Raw genomic sequence first — 15049 nt, forward strand, 5'->3', positions numbered from 1 at the left:
TTCTGGATCTTGCCTTTATAAACCTTGTGTTTCATCTCCCAAGGTGTCAGTTTCATTAAACACTTTTTTAAAAGTTATTTTATCTTAGTAAAACAATTGGTGCTTAGTCACTGCATTGCATCTGACTCTTTGCGACCCTTTGGACTGTAGCACACCAGGCTCCTCTGTCCATGGGATTTTCCAGGCAAGAGTACTGGAGTGGGTTGCCATTTCCTCCTCCAGGGGATCTTCCCAACCCAGGGATCAAACCTGCGTCTCCAGTGTCTCCCACATTGCAGGCAGATTCTTTACCCACTGAGTCATCAGGGATTCTCAAAGCAGTTGGTACTCTACACCAAATACAGTTCCTAAATGTTCTGAAGTTCTTCTTGGAAGGAGACTTCCATGGATAGCTACCCTGTGATCATCCTGTGTGTGTGGAAACAGTCTACCTTAATCATAGGCAACAGAAAACATCCCTATTCCCTATCCCTTCCCATCAAATTATCTAACACACATTTATTTCATAAGCTACTGACCAGGCTTTTCTTGAAGGAATCCTGAGCCTCCCTCCTGAGATTCTTCTACCCCATCAGCCTCATCGGATAAGGGACAGTGAGCAGCCAACAAAACCTCATAGCATAATCTTTCTCTGCACAGCAGCACCACAAAAGAAAGCCACTGCTCTTGGACCATGGCCTTTATTTCCCGAGGCCTTTATTACCTGAGCAGTAATAACTGCACATAGACTGAGAGAATTGGGCTTTATTCTCTCTAGATGCAAGCCCCTCCTCCCTTTCTTCACCTTGGATTCTTTATTTGGGTTGATAACTGTAAGTACATTGAGTTGAATTGAGACAACTCATATAAGGAACTAAACAGAGCTCTTCACACCTACTAAGAATGTGGGAGCTGTTTACTATGTAAATTCTGTCACTCCATCTGTAATGCTGAGAGTCAAATGTGGAATGTAGTCTGGGCCGAGTTCAAATTGAGCTAAAACTCTAAAACCACTGTCTTTTATTTCTCTCCTCTGATATAATCTCCCAAGTAATTTCTTTGTTTATCATCACTGTGCCAATATTTAAGTACCCTGCTGACTAGTTTATCATAATTTAAAATTTAAGATAAGGACTTTTGTGGTGGTCCAGTGGCTAAGACTGCACTCCCAGGGGTGCAGGGGACCCAGGTTTGATCCCTGGTCAGGGAATTAGATCCCACACACTGCAACTAAGAGCTTGTGTGCTGTGACTAAAAAAGATCCCTCATTGCAGGAACAAAGACTAAAAGAACCCACCTGTTGCAACTAAGACCTGGCACAGCCAAATAAACAAGTATTTTTTTAAAAAAGAAATACCCTTTAAAAAAATAAAATTTAAAGTAGTGATGAAATAAAAGCAAATGAAAGTTAAAGACTAAATCACGTGTGATATTTTGTTTGGGCTAAATATTTGTACCAGTATCAGAGCAGACAGGGCAGCATTCTCCTTCAGGTATAATTGTTTGGGGGCACATCTGAGGGTGGCACTTGGTCTCATCACAAAGGACTTTTCCATTCAAGCAGAGGCAGGTAGTACAGGGCTCCGGAGACCACACAGCTTTGTTATACATGATCATCCCATTTGCCAAACAGTGTCCTTTCTTTCCTAGAAGAGAACAGTAACATTTAAATTCCTTGTCTGATCACTAGCACCTTTGAATGGAAGTGAGCCCAATGTGAAGCCCAGAGTGATAGAGCCACACAAGAATAGCATTATATGTTCATTCATACATAGGGTAAAAGTATCTTACAGATGTAACCCCTTGGAGTGCTTTTCACATGTACTCTCAAGCCCTCTTACTTCTCTGAGTGGACCTGAGTGGACTTCCTCGTGGTAACTTGACTCTAAATTGTGCTTTCCATCCTCCATCTGTCAGGGTGGCTGAGCTATATAACGGCGACAAATAACCCTCAAATCTCAGATATCCAATGTAGACACTGTTTGTCAAGACAAACGATAGGCTTCGTCTCCAAGCAGGCTACCCTGATAGCCACAGCAGTGGGAATGTGAGGTTGCAAATAACACACAAGCTCTAAATGTATCTAATTACATTGAACCAAGGCAAATTATATGGCCACATGTAACTTCAGAAGAGAAAAAGCAGTATAGTTCCATAACATGCCAGAGAGCAGAGAACCAGAACAGCACTAATGATGAGCCAGCCCACACTGTACCCTTCCCAGTGTGCAGATGGAGAGGTGAAATTAGGCTGTATGCTTGTGGTGCTTCTGGCACTGAAGTCTCAATGATACATTGCAACTATCTCTGTTTTTAGAATTGTTGTGTTGTTGAAATACAATTCTAATACCCATTTAAAGTACACAGTGCAGTGGGTTTTAGTATCTTATTCTCTCTTCATACGTGGATAAGTGTGTCAATTAAGCAGGCCATTAGACAGCCAGTTTGAATATTAGAGGTGATGTTTTCCTTCTAATCCTAATGTTAGTCCTGATAACTCTTCTCCATTTGATGAGCCACTGTCCCCCAAAGTGAGCCTTCTCTCTCCTCTCCCTCACCACTGTGTTAGCCCTATTCATCTCTCGGTATATATCCAAGGGAACAGGAATTCAGATAGAAACTTGTACACAAATATTCATAGCTGTGCTATTCACAGTAGCCAAAAGGTGGAAACAGCACAGTTATCCATCAGTGGATGAAAGGATAAACAAAACATGGTGTTTCTCTGCAGTGAAATATTATTCATCCATAAAAAAGAATGAAGTACATACTACATTAGTTAACCTTGAAAACACTAGGCCAAGTGAAAGCAGTCAGACACAAAAGGCCACATATTATAGAGTTCCTTTCACATTAAATATACAGAATAGACAAATTCATAGAGACAGAAAGATTAGTGGTTGCCAGGGATTTGGAGGGGAGAGGGTGGGTAGGAGAAAATGGGGAGTAAGTGCTTAATATGTATGCAGTTCTCTTTTAGGGTGAAGAAAATGTTCAGGAACTAGGTAGTGGAGATGGTTGTACAATATTGTGAATATACTAAATGTCACTGAATTGTACACTAAATGATAAGTTTTATGTTATGTGTATTTTATCACAATTTTTTAAAAGTCTGTTTTCCAGACCCCTGGAAAACATTTTAGGACAATTTAGAAATGTTTAGTATACATTGTCTATACCTTATGCACATCACCCTATATTGTATATTTTTAAAACAGATTTGAGATCACATTATGCATACTGCTTTTCAATCTTTTTATTTTCTGTTATTATAGCTTGGATATCTTTCCACATAATTAGAGAAATTGACTTCATCATTCTTTAAGAGTTATGGGTACACTATAATTATTTTAGATTCCCTGCTTTGAGACTCTTTCTTCTCTCCAATCATGTTGTAAATATGACCTAAATTGTCTATTTTCATCATAATTGTAGGTTATTTCTGTTAGCTTCATGGAAATAACATCATTTAAAAGTATTTGGTTCTCTTGGTCACAGAACATTATGTGGTAATATTTTCTTTTGTCTTCTGAGAGTTTTATGTAATGATAACATACGTATAATATAATTACTTTTTCCTTCCAAACCTGGAAAAATGCGGCCCATTACATATTAGTGTTTAAAATGCCTAGTTGAAATCTTTGGAAGAATTTCCAATCTTTTCAAACTTTAAAAATTCAGGAAAAAAATTCTGTAATTTGGTCTATATAAAATAAATTCAATGGCTTAACTTCATATTTGGTTGAAAATATTTAATAGCCGTGAGTTCATAGACTCATCTGAATCATTTATTTCTATATCCTAGATAACCTATTGTGATAAATGACATGTATATTACTATAGTAGGATTATAACTATTTAAAATACATGGCATAGTAAACAGACTGGAAATAATAAACCAAATAGTAAGTATGGTTTTATAAATATAGTTGTGGAATAAGTAATGTTTTTCTTTTTTCCAATAATTTTATAAGTATATTCTATAAATGATTTTTTATTACTTCAAAATTCATCTTTGTAGATTAAACTAAAAGATAATAACTTGGGTTTTTAAAAATTTTCTTCATGGAGGTTCTCTCTCTCTTCCTCTCTCCTATTTTCTTACCTGGTAACACATTATAGCTTGATTCTACTCCAGGAACACTTAAAAAAGATTCAAATTTTTCCTCCATACTGTAATCCAAGTTAATTATGGGAAGTTTTGCTGCAGGTGTAACTGTCTTCATCTGCTGAATTCCAAGCTGTCTAACAGATCTGTGAGTGGGCAAGGAACTTTTTCTCAGTCTTCTGTAATACATCTTCCTTCTTTGCCTCCTAGAAGTTTCTTCATTTTGTCCAAAGTCAGTTTGAAAAATGAGAAGCAGAAGAAAACAATACAAGCTTGAAAACTTCATGCTTTCTTTTTCACCATTTGATTCCTAGGATGAAAATGAAACAGAATTTTGGAGTTAGTGACTAAATTTTTACCTCTGAAAATTGGCTTATAATTGCCTATATCCCTCAGCAGCAAGTCTTTGAGAAATAAAACATAGATATATGGACTCAATGCTATACTATTACTGCCAAGTCAGAATTTAGAATTTTTCTATCAGAATCAGAGGTTTTTGTTTTTGTTTGGCTGCACTGGATCCTCATTGCTGCATGCAGGCTTTCTCTAGTTGCAGGTGAGCGGGGGCTACTGCTCATTACAGTGTGCAGGCTTATCATTGCATTGGCTTCTCTTGTTGCCAAGCACGGGCTCTAGGTGCTCAGGCTTCAGTAGTTCCAACACACGGGCTCAGTAGTCGTGGTATGCAGGCTCTAGCGGAGAAGGCGATGGCACCCCACTCCAGTACTCTTGCCTGGAAAATCCCATGGGTGGAGGAGCCTGGTAGGCTACAGTCTACGAGGTCGCGAAGAGTCAGACACGACTGAGCAACTTCAGTTTCACTTTTCACTTTAATGCATTGGAGAAGGAAATGGCAACCCACTCCAGTGTTCTTGCCTGGAGAATCCCAGGGACGGGGAGCCTGGTGGGCTGCCGTCTATGGGGTCGCAGAGTCGGACACGACTGAAGCGACTTAGCAGCAGCAGCAGCAGGCTCTAGGGAAGGCTCTAGAGCGCCAGCCCAGTAGTTCGTTAATTGCTCCATGGCATGTGGAATCCTCCTGGTCCAGGGATCCAACCCATGTCCCCTGTATTGGCAGGCAAATTCTTACCCACTGTACCACTGCTGCTGCTGCTGCTGCTAAGGCACTTCAGTCGTGTCTGACTCTGTGTGACCCCATAGACAGAAGCCCACCAGGCTCCCCCGTCCCTGGGATTCTCCAGGCAAGAACACTAGAGTGGGTTGCCATTTCCTTCTCCAATGTGTGAAAGTGAAAAGTGAAAGTGAAGTTGCTCAGTCGTGTCTGACCGTTAGCGACCCCACAGACTGCAGCCTACCAGGCTCCTCCATCCATGGGATCCTCTAGGCAAGAGTACTGGAGTGGCTTGCCATTGCCCCCTCCTCACTGTACCACTATGGAAATCCAAATAAATTTTAGTATTTTATCTTTATCTTTATAGACCAGATATGAGCAAACTTCTGTCTATAAAGAACCAGATAGTAAATATTTTAGGTTTTACAGGCCATGCATTCTTTGTCATAACTACTCCACTCAACTCTTGTAATATGGAAGTAGACAATATGTATGCAAGTGGGTATGGCTGTGTTCCCATAGAACTCTATTTACAAAAACAGGCAGTGGGTCAGACTTAGCCCCTAGGCAGTAATTTGCCAGCCCCTTTCTGGACCTCTGTGTTGTAGGTTTCCAGAGGTTACTTGGGAGATTTCTCTCCACCTGTCTGCCAAGTCATTCTGTGACTAATGTCATCCACAACTTATTTTCCCAGCTCTTCTGTTCTATTCTTTTATTCTCTAGTGTTACAATTTTCTTTGTTGGGAAGGAAGCAGCATAATTTCATCATATAAGAATAATAGCAAACTAATACCAGTTATAAAGAGGTAAGAGAGACAAAGTAACTTTTATTTTTTTTGTTTTGTTTTGTTTTAATTTTATTTATTTATTTTTTTGCATTACAATAGTTTAATATGAACAATCAGAACTAATTAACAGTATAACAATATTTTACAACTGAAATAATTAAAATAAACTATAAAATTACTACATAAAACAGGTCTGATCTAGCTTATTTACTTTCTATAATTTCTTCAGTGCTGCAAAACCATTTATTTCTTTTTTTTTTTTTTCATGTTTTAATAAACACTTCGTCTTTTTGTATTGCTTTTTTTTTCATCACAATAATAGAAATATAACATCATATATCACTGTAAAACACATTTCCACATAAATGCTGATAAGCACAAAATATTTTTCATCATTTACATTTTAACTGTAATAATATATGGCAGAATTAAAGCTGCATCCCAAAGTAACTTTTAATCAACTGGTCTTAAGAGCAGCACAGGGCCCAGTACATGGTAAAGCTGAAAAACATGTTTGAGAAATGAATACTTTTTCAGACCATAAACATGGAGTAGCACAAAACAGAAATCTCTGAGAGGGGGAAAATCCAAATTAATCTCCTGCACACTGCCTAGAGGGAGTTCCTTCCCAGGCTGAAGCCAAGGGTGAAGACCCAAGCAGAGCCTCACAATCTCCCAGAGCTGAAGAAATAAAACCTGGGGTTTTGAGAGGCAAGAATTTGCAGAGCAAAGTACAGAGAGGTGAAAGTAACCCTGAGAAAGCCTTCCAGAGATACCAGTTCTTCAGCTGAGTACTGATTAACACATTTGTATGAGTAGACTACTCAACACTGAAGAAAGAACTACCATGAATGATAAAAAAAATAAAATTCTTTGGGCTAGAAAAGACTGGGCAGACTCTGTGTGTCCACCAGTCATAGTGGAGAACCTGTACTGCAAAGGGCATCAGGCAGAATGCTCAGAAGGGCACTGGCACATCAAAGAAAGCAATTTACTCTGGGCTAATGGCTGATCTGATCACATTTAACAGAACTGAACAGCAAGCCTTCTGGAAAGGATCAAACTATACGCAACAACCATGTCCCAGAGCACCCAGCAAGGGTTGGGAAAGTCAGCAAAAATTTACCAGGCACAAAACAGGAATTGTTGACCTATAATGATGAGGAAAATCAATCTATTGAAACACATCCATAGCACAGCTACATAATTATTAAATAGGTCATTAAAAGTTATAAAAACTTTAATTTCAAAGTTATTAAAACTATAATTTGTATGTTCAGGAAGGTAGAGGAAAGATATTTAAAGAAATCCAAATGAACTTATAAAGATATAAAATACAATGTGAGAGAGAATAAACAATACTGCGAAGGATGAATAGGACATTAGACACCATAGGAAAAAGTTAGTAAAGTGGAAAATATAGTCATAGAAGTTACTCAAAATGAAACATACACACACAAAACCAGTAAAAAAAATGAACAGAATATCATCAAATTGTCAGACAACTTTAAGCAGATCAGTTTACATCCAGTTCCAGCCCCTGAAGGATTGTGTTTGAAGAAATAAAGCCTGGGCTTTTCCCAAATATGAAGAAAATTATAAAGCCACATATCCAAGATCAATAAATCCCCAAAATAAGAAATATGAAGAAAATTATGTCAAATATTCTTCATAATCAAATTGCTTTTAAACCAGTAATAAGGAGAATATCTTAAAAGTAACCAGAGGAAAAAACACAAGAATAGAATAAAAGACTTCTCATTCCAAACAGTACAAGCCAGAAGACAATGGAGCAATAGCTTTTAGATATTGGGGGGGAAAAATAAATAGACTTAGAGTTCTTTTTTTTTTTTAAGATTTTTCTTTTTTTTTTTGATGTGGACCATTTTTAAAGTCATCATTGAATTTATTACAGTATTGTCTCTCTTTTATGTTTTTGTTTTTTGGTCAAGAGGCATGTAGGCTCTTAGCTCCCTGACCAGGATTTGGACCAGCACCCCTTACGTTGGAAGGCAAACTCTTAACCACTAGACTGCCAGGGAAGTCCCTATTTAGAGTTGTATACTCAGTGAAAATGTCTTTCAGAAACACAGGCAAAAGAAAGACTTTTTCAGACATAGAAAAGCTGAAGGAATTAATCACCAACAGAAGTGCACTACAAAAAATGCTAACATGTAAGGAAAATTATATTAGATGGAATTATGGCACTACACAAAAGAATGAAGCCACAGGAAATGGCATACAAGTGGATAAGTACTCTTTTATTTTTAAATCTCTTAAAAATTATTGTTTAATACAGTCATCTGTTTAACAGTTGTGTTAATATAATAATACTGTATTTTGGGATTTCTATCTTAAGTGAAAGTAAAATGTATGACAACAGAAGCAGAAAGGAGAAAGTGTAAATATACTGTTGTAATATAAGTAAAGTGGAATGTCAATTGAAGGTAAACTGGAATAAGTTAAAGATACATATTATATGCCCTAAGGTAACCACTAAACAAAAAGAGTTATAGCTAATAGGCCAATAAAGATGATAAAGTGGAATAATAAAAATAATCCAAAACATTACATGTGCTATGTATTGTGCTCAGTCACTCAGTTGTGTCCGACTCTTTGCAACCCTATGGACTGTAGCCCACCAGGCTCCTCTATCCTTGGGATATTTCAGTTAAGAATACTAGAGTGAATTCCCTTCTCCAGAGGATGTTCCCAACCCAGAGATCGAACCAGCGTCTCCTGCATTGGCCGGCAGATTCTTTACCACTGAGCCACCTGTAAATCACATTGAATGTGGATTCATTAACTGCTACAATTAAAAGGAAGAGGCTATCCAAGTACAATTTTTAAAAATTAAGACCCAACTCTATGCTACCTATAAGAAACTCATGCTAAATAAAAATACAAATAGGTTAAAATTACAAGGATGGAAAACATACCTTGGTAACACTAATGGAAAAAAAAAGTGGATGGAATATTTTAGCAATAAAGTATTTTGCCACCAGGGCTTCCCAGGTGGCTCAGTGGTATAGAATTCACCTGCCAATGCAGGACACACAGGTTTGATCCCTGGGTCAGTAAGATCCCCTGGAGAAGAAAATGGTAACCCACTCCAGAATTCTTTCCTGGGAAATCCCATGGACAGAGAAGCCTGGAGACAGTCCATGAGATTGCAAAGAGTCAGACATGATTTAGCAACTAAACAATAGCAATATTTTTTTTTTACATAATGCTGTTTCACACTTAATAGACTACAGTGTACTGTGAATATAACTTTTATGCACTTGAAAACAAACAAACAAAAAAAGAAATGTGTGACTCCCCTTATTGGTGGTCTAATCAAATCCACAACATCTCTGTATTATGCTTGTATGCTCATTTAATCAGCATTGCATGTTCCTTTATTTATGATCCTACTTTCAGTTTTTGTGTTCATTGTGCTCACGTGATGCTTCTGTTCCCTTGCAATCTGTATCATTTATAATGGTGCTTCACTCTATAGAACTTAGATTTTGAATGAATCTTTGAAGTCATCTGCTTTTCCACTAATGGGAAATTCTTTATCATCCATGTTCAAACTGCTCTGCCAGAAAAGTCTTCCTTAGATTGAGCTACAATTTGTTGTTGGTCGCATCATGGCTCATAAGAGGCTTAAAGATAAAAGCCACATTTACACAGTTATCTTTCCGCTGAGTTCTTAATTGTTTTTATCAATGCTTTTAAAGATGTGTTTAAGTTTCTAAAAATAGTACATAGTTTTTACAAACTCAAAATGGTATGTAGGCATAAAAGACAAGTTGCCTTAACCATAATTCATAGTTTATTACAAGCGTAGGCATACTTTTTCTTCAGGGTCCAGAGAGTAAACATTTTCAGCTTTGCAAGACAACAATCTCTGTTGAAACTACTCAACTTTGTTATTGTACCCCAAAATAGCAATGGACAAGAAGTAAATGGATGGCCACAACTATGTTCTGATGGCAAAAACAGGATTTGGCCTGTAGGCCATAGTTTCCCAACCGCTAGTTTAAAAGTATCTTTCAAGATGCCTCCTAAACATGTATGAACATATATATTTAAATATAAATTAACTATTTGATATATGTTTTAGTACAACCTGTTTTCTTTCCATTCAGTAATAAATTGTGGTCATATGGACATATATAGTAGTGTTTGTAAATGCTTATGGTCTGTGCACTCTATTTTCATTCCATAAATTATGTAACAATTTGGTTCAGTTCAGTTCAGTTCAGTCGCTCAGTCGTGTCCAACTCTTTGCGACCCCATGAATCACAGCATGCCAGGCCTCCCTGTCCATCACCAACTCCCGGAGTTCACTCAAACTCATGTCCATCGAGTCGGTGATGCCATCCAGCCATCTCATTCTCTGTCATGCCCTTCTGCACCCGCCCCCAATCCCTCCCAGCATCAGAGTCTTTTCCAGTGGGTCAACTCTTCACATGAGGTGGCCAAAGTATTGGAGTTCACCTTTAGCATCAGTCCTTCCAATGAACACCCAGGATTGATCTCCTTTAGAATGGACTGGTTGGATCTCCTTGCAGTCCAAGTTAGTAATTATATACTTTTTCCTTTTATGCTCTTTGCTTTTATGTTCTGAGATTACCACATACATCCTTGACTTATCAAGTCTAATATAAATAAGTACCTTTATCTGTTCCTGGACAACTTTACTTACCTCATTCTGGCAGGCACATCTACTACTTTTGTTACATATTTTAGTTCTTTATTCAAAAGACGATGATGATGATTTTATGCTCACAGCTCATTTAGATCAGGCTCTCTTAATCTTAGCACTATTAACATTTGTTTCAGATAATTGTTTTTTGTAGTGGAGGGGGGAGCTGGCCCTTGTATATTTAGTAGCATCCCTGGCTTCTACCCAGTAGATACCACTACCACCTTCCTCTCAGTTGTAGCAACCAAAAATATCTTCAAATATTACCATATGTGTCTTGAGAGACAGAAAGGATCAGTCTGCCTCCAGTTAAGAACCACTAGTTTAGATCTATGTAAATATTTTTCCTTTTTCTTCCTCCTTATTTCTTCCTGCTTCTCCAGTCTTCTATCAGGATTATTTTCTTCCTAATTGAAGAATACCTTTTGGTAATTCCTTTAGTGCAGGACAACTGGTGACCAGTTCTTTTGTATGTTTGTTTATATGAAAATATTCATATCTTATGTTCATTCTGAAAGAATGTATTTCCTATATATGGAATTCTATATAACACTTGGTTAGCAAGTGTTTTAGCATTTTGAAGATTTCACTCCAATGTCTTCTTTTTTCCATATTTTGTATTGAGTAGTCATCTGTCAATCTAATTATTTTCCTTTAAAGGTAACTTTTTTTTGGCTGCTTTTAAGATATTCTCTATTGGGATTCATAGCATTTCTTGAATCTGTGATTTTATATTCATCAAATTTGGAGACTTCTTAGCCCTTACCTCTTCAAATAATACTCTCCTGCTTCTCTCTCCTTTTTATTTTTAGAAGTACAATGACATGTATGATGTGTTAGTTACTCAGTCATGTCCACCAGGCTCCTCAGTCCATGGAATTCTCCAGGCAAGAATACTGGAGTGGGTTGCCATTTCCTTCTCCAACATGTATGATGAAGTGAAGTCGCTCAGTTGTGTCCAACTCTTGTGACCCCATGGACTGTAGCCCACCAGACTTCTCCATCCATGGAATTTTCCAGGCAAGAGTACTGGAGTGGGTTGCCATTTCCTTCTCTAGGAGATCTTCCCGACCCAAGGATGGAATCTGGGTCTCCTACATTGCAGGCAGATGCTTTACCGTCTGAGCCACCAGGGAAGCCCACATGTATGATAGTCTTCTCATTGTCTTTAATGTCACTTTCTCTCATATTTTTCATCCTTCTGTCATCCTGTGATTGATCCTGGTTATTCCACTAACCTCGTTCAGCTGTGGTTTATCCACTATTGAATCCATCCATTGACTTCCTTATTTCTGTTTTTGTGGTTTCTTAGGTTTTTGGGTTTTTAATGGGTTTTTATTCTTTCTGATTCTCTACTGAAATTTTTAATCTTTCATGTTTTCCACATGGTAATCACATTTATTTAAATCTGAATCTGACAATTCCGTTTTGGGACCCTTTATATGTCTATTTCTATTGTCTGTTATTTCTTTGTAGGTTTTTAGCTATTTCTTCTGTTTCTTCTTATGCCTGATGTTATTTGACTGCCAGCCATTACATATGAAAAATTATGAAAATACTTTGAAGCCTATAATGATGTATTATTTATCCTAAAAGAATTTACATTCAAACATGAAAGTAAGTGTACTATCAATCATAAATTACATGATTTGAAGCTGAGTTTCACTATATCTAGTTAATAATTATATTTTAGGTCCCAAACCAAAGCTTGGTGATTTCATCAGCATCGCTTTTCCCTACCACCCCTGCTACTTCCTGCTGCTTTCCTTGAGTTTTGTTTTTGTCATGACTTGAGCGGCTGCTTTAAAGCTATACTAAGTTTCTCAGTCACCTCTTTGGGTTCCACAGATGCCTCCGGAAGAAAAGCTGTTTGGATTTTATTTTGTCGTAAATATTAGCCCTGTTATTTTTCCTACTTTTTTAAAAAATAATTCTCAGCAGTCTAAATTGCCTAGACTGCAATTATGAGAAGCAGAAGTCCCCTCAGATTAGTTTTATTTCACTGAAAATATGTCTCCTTTCTTTGAGCGAATGTTTTGGGTTGTAAATTCTAATTCTTTTATGTCAGAAAATATAATTTTGTTTAGTTGAAAGTAGAATTATGATTTTAAAATCACTTTTCTTCAATACTTTATATGTATTGTTCCATTTGTTTTTTATATCTGCTCTTATTGATGAAAAGTTTAACTTGAATCTGATTCTCATCTCTTTGTAATAAATCCTTTTTCCTCTCTCTGGAGAGGTTCTTTTCAGATCTTAAACTTATTTTTAATATTCAGAGGTTTTAACATAATGTACAGGTTTTTTTGTTTGTTTGTTTTTTCCTTCTTTATGTATCCTTCTTGGTATCTTTTACTCCCAAGTAAAAGATATCTTTCTTTTCCACATGCATTCTTTTAACTCAGTTCTTTCCTATACCTATTCAAGGATGTGTTTTTCCTCTTTAAATTCATTCACATCTTCTCTTCGTATTTGAAGGATTCCTCACAGTTTCTGTCTCACCACAAGTTTCCCTTCTTATTTTCTACATAGCTATATATCCATGTGTGTATTTATTTGTAATATATCTTCTCTTATTTCTAGGCATTTGGTGAGAGGAAAGGAGTGATATCTACTTAGCTTGCCCTCTTGAATCTTGGTAGTTCTTTTTATTACTTCGTCTGCCAGAATTATCTTCCTCTAGTCAGGTTGGATCACATACTGACTTGTCACCCCTTTATGTCAGCTCAACAAATGGCAGCCTCTAAGGTATCTTCATGTCAACTAACCTCAGCATGCAATCTTTTTTTCAGTATATATGTACATTAATTACTGCATTTCAAACCCTTTACTGTAGGCCATTGAGATGAAACTATATTAGAATAATGTTTTGTAATCTACATTAGTTTTTTAAAAAACTAACATGCAAAATGTGAGGGAGGAGCAAATTTCCTACCTGATTGGCAGCTGAAATTGTAAAAGTCAATTCATAGAGCAAGCTAATAATGTTGGGAAGAAATGATAACAGCAGCAGGGGAAAGCAATATGAAAAGTTGGCCCATGAGACAGGGTAGAAGTAGAATTTGCTAAGTAGCAGGGGAGGTGAACTGTGATAGTGTAAATTCTGTGTTCTACATAAAATCTGTACATGGAGATTTTCTTGCTTTGACAGTTGGATATGTAACTCTTCATTCTGTGGTAGGTGAGAGTTTTGAGGAGTCAGGCCCTGGACCTAAGGGCTCTGGAGGTTAACTTAATGAGTGTTTCAGGCATCATGTTGTCCCTGAGCCTGTTAACTTAACAAGAGTACTGCCCAAACTCACCCTTCTCCCATTATCCCTACCTATCTCTGTCTCCCCTACCCTAAATTGGCTCATTTTCTGCTTATACAGAAGTGTAAATAGATATATACAGAAATAAATTTACAGAGCTATCTTAATTTTAACAAAATCAGACTCTAAGTAGTCTCATTGAAATGTTTAAATAATTTTTATGAAATGGCCTCTCAATACTAATTTTATCATTGATGCCTAGGCCTTTGTTATTTTCAGTGATTTATAAAATTTCACATTGCACTTAATATTTGCTTTATAATTGAGTGAATATGTTTTTAGAGGTAAACTTTTATGATACAGTAGGTCTAACCACTGTAGGCATTATTTTGATCAAGTAAAATTGTCTTTCTTTTTAGTATTTTTTGTGTTTATCCCAACATTAAATATCATTTGTAAATCTTGATTAACTTATTTTTTTTATTAAAGTTGTTCATCAGCTGTCTTAAGTAAGCTTTAAAAGGGTTTAAATTCAATTTTAATCTTCTACACAAAGCCACAAGATACCTATTATCCCTTTTAACTTCACTTAGTACTAAGGCTTAAAATGAAAAACATTTTTAATTAATCCTATGCTCTTTAGAACTGTAAAATAGAAAAGAATGAAATTTTCAAACCAACTTATACTTCTACTGAACAAATAATTCTATTTAAACATATAAAAATAAATTTAATCCTAATTTCATAAAGTTTTAAATACTTAAGAAGTAGTCATCCTGAAAAAAAAAACAAGTAAACAAAATAATGTACACTTTAAACTTTAAAAATCTATTCGTAAGAGCTAATTTCCTCAAGTGCTAAACATATTTGCAACACAAAACACCCAAATATTAAAATCATTCCACACGCTTTAGTAGAAACTTAAAATTTAAAACATTTTACCTGGAAATCTAAACTAAGTAGGCTTTGCTTGGTGTCATTTAAGTCTCCAGATGAAAATGAAACAAAACCAGAGCTTTCTTTAAGACAAAGAAGGGAGTGTTGAAAAATGTTAACTGACTTCTTTGTAAAATCTAAAATAACTGCCTCCCTTGGGGTTACATGCCTTTCGGTTCTTTGTGCAGAAAATCAGCCAAGAGAGTAACTAGGGAAAATG

At 36.5% G+C, this 15049-nt stretch overlaps 2 protein-coding genes across 4 annotated transcripts in view; one reads left to right on the plus strand and one right to left on the minus strand.

Annotated features, from left to right (window-relative positions):
• The window catches only part of ECM2 (extracellular matrix protein 2), a 42921-nt gene extending 27929 nt beyond the window's left edge, over window positions 1-14992 (minus strand). For all 3 annotated transcript variants that reach the window (XM_055427465.2, XM_055427462.2, XM_055427463.2), the window contains exons 1-3: window positions 14836-14992; window positions 4084-4396; window positions 1437-1625 (exon numbers count right to left, since the gene is read on the minus strand). In XM_055427465.2, the coding sequence (XP_055283440.2) occupies window positions 1437-1625; window positions 4084-4372 (478 nt within the window). In that variant the 5' untranslated portion in view covers window positions 4373-4396; window positions 14836-14992. The remainder of the gene's footprint in view (window positions 1-1436; window positions 1626-4083; window positions 4397-14835) is intronic.
• CENPP (centromere protein P) overlaps window positions 1-15049 on the plus strand; it is a 228189-nt gene that overhangs the window by 171135 nt on the left and 42005 nt on the right. The gene's annotated exons all lie outside the window — the stretch shown is intronic.

The sequence above is a fragment of the Moschus berezovskii genome, chromosome 7 (genome assembly GCF_049115385.1).
Source record: "Moschus berezovskii isolate FMDL1 chromosome 7, NW_MosBer_1.0, whole genome shotgun sequence".
In the NCBI taxonomy this organism is placed as follows: Eukaryota; Metazoa; Chordata; class Mammalia; order Artiodactyla; family Moschidae; genus Moschus; species Moschus berezovskii.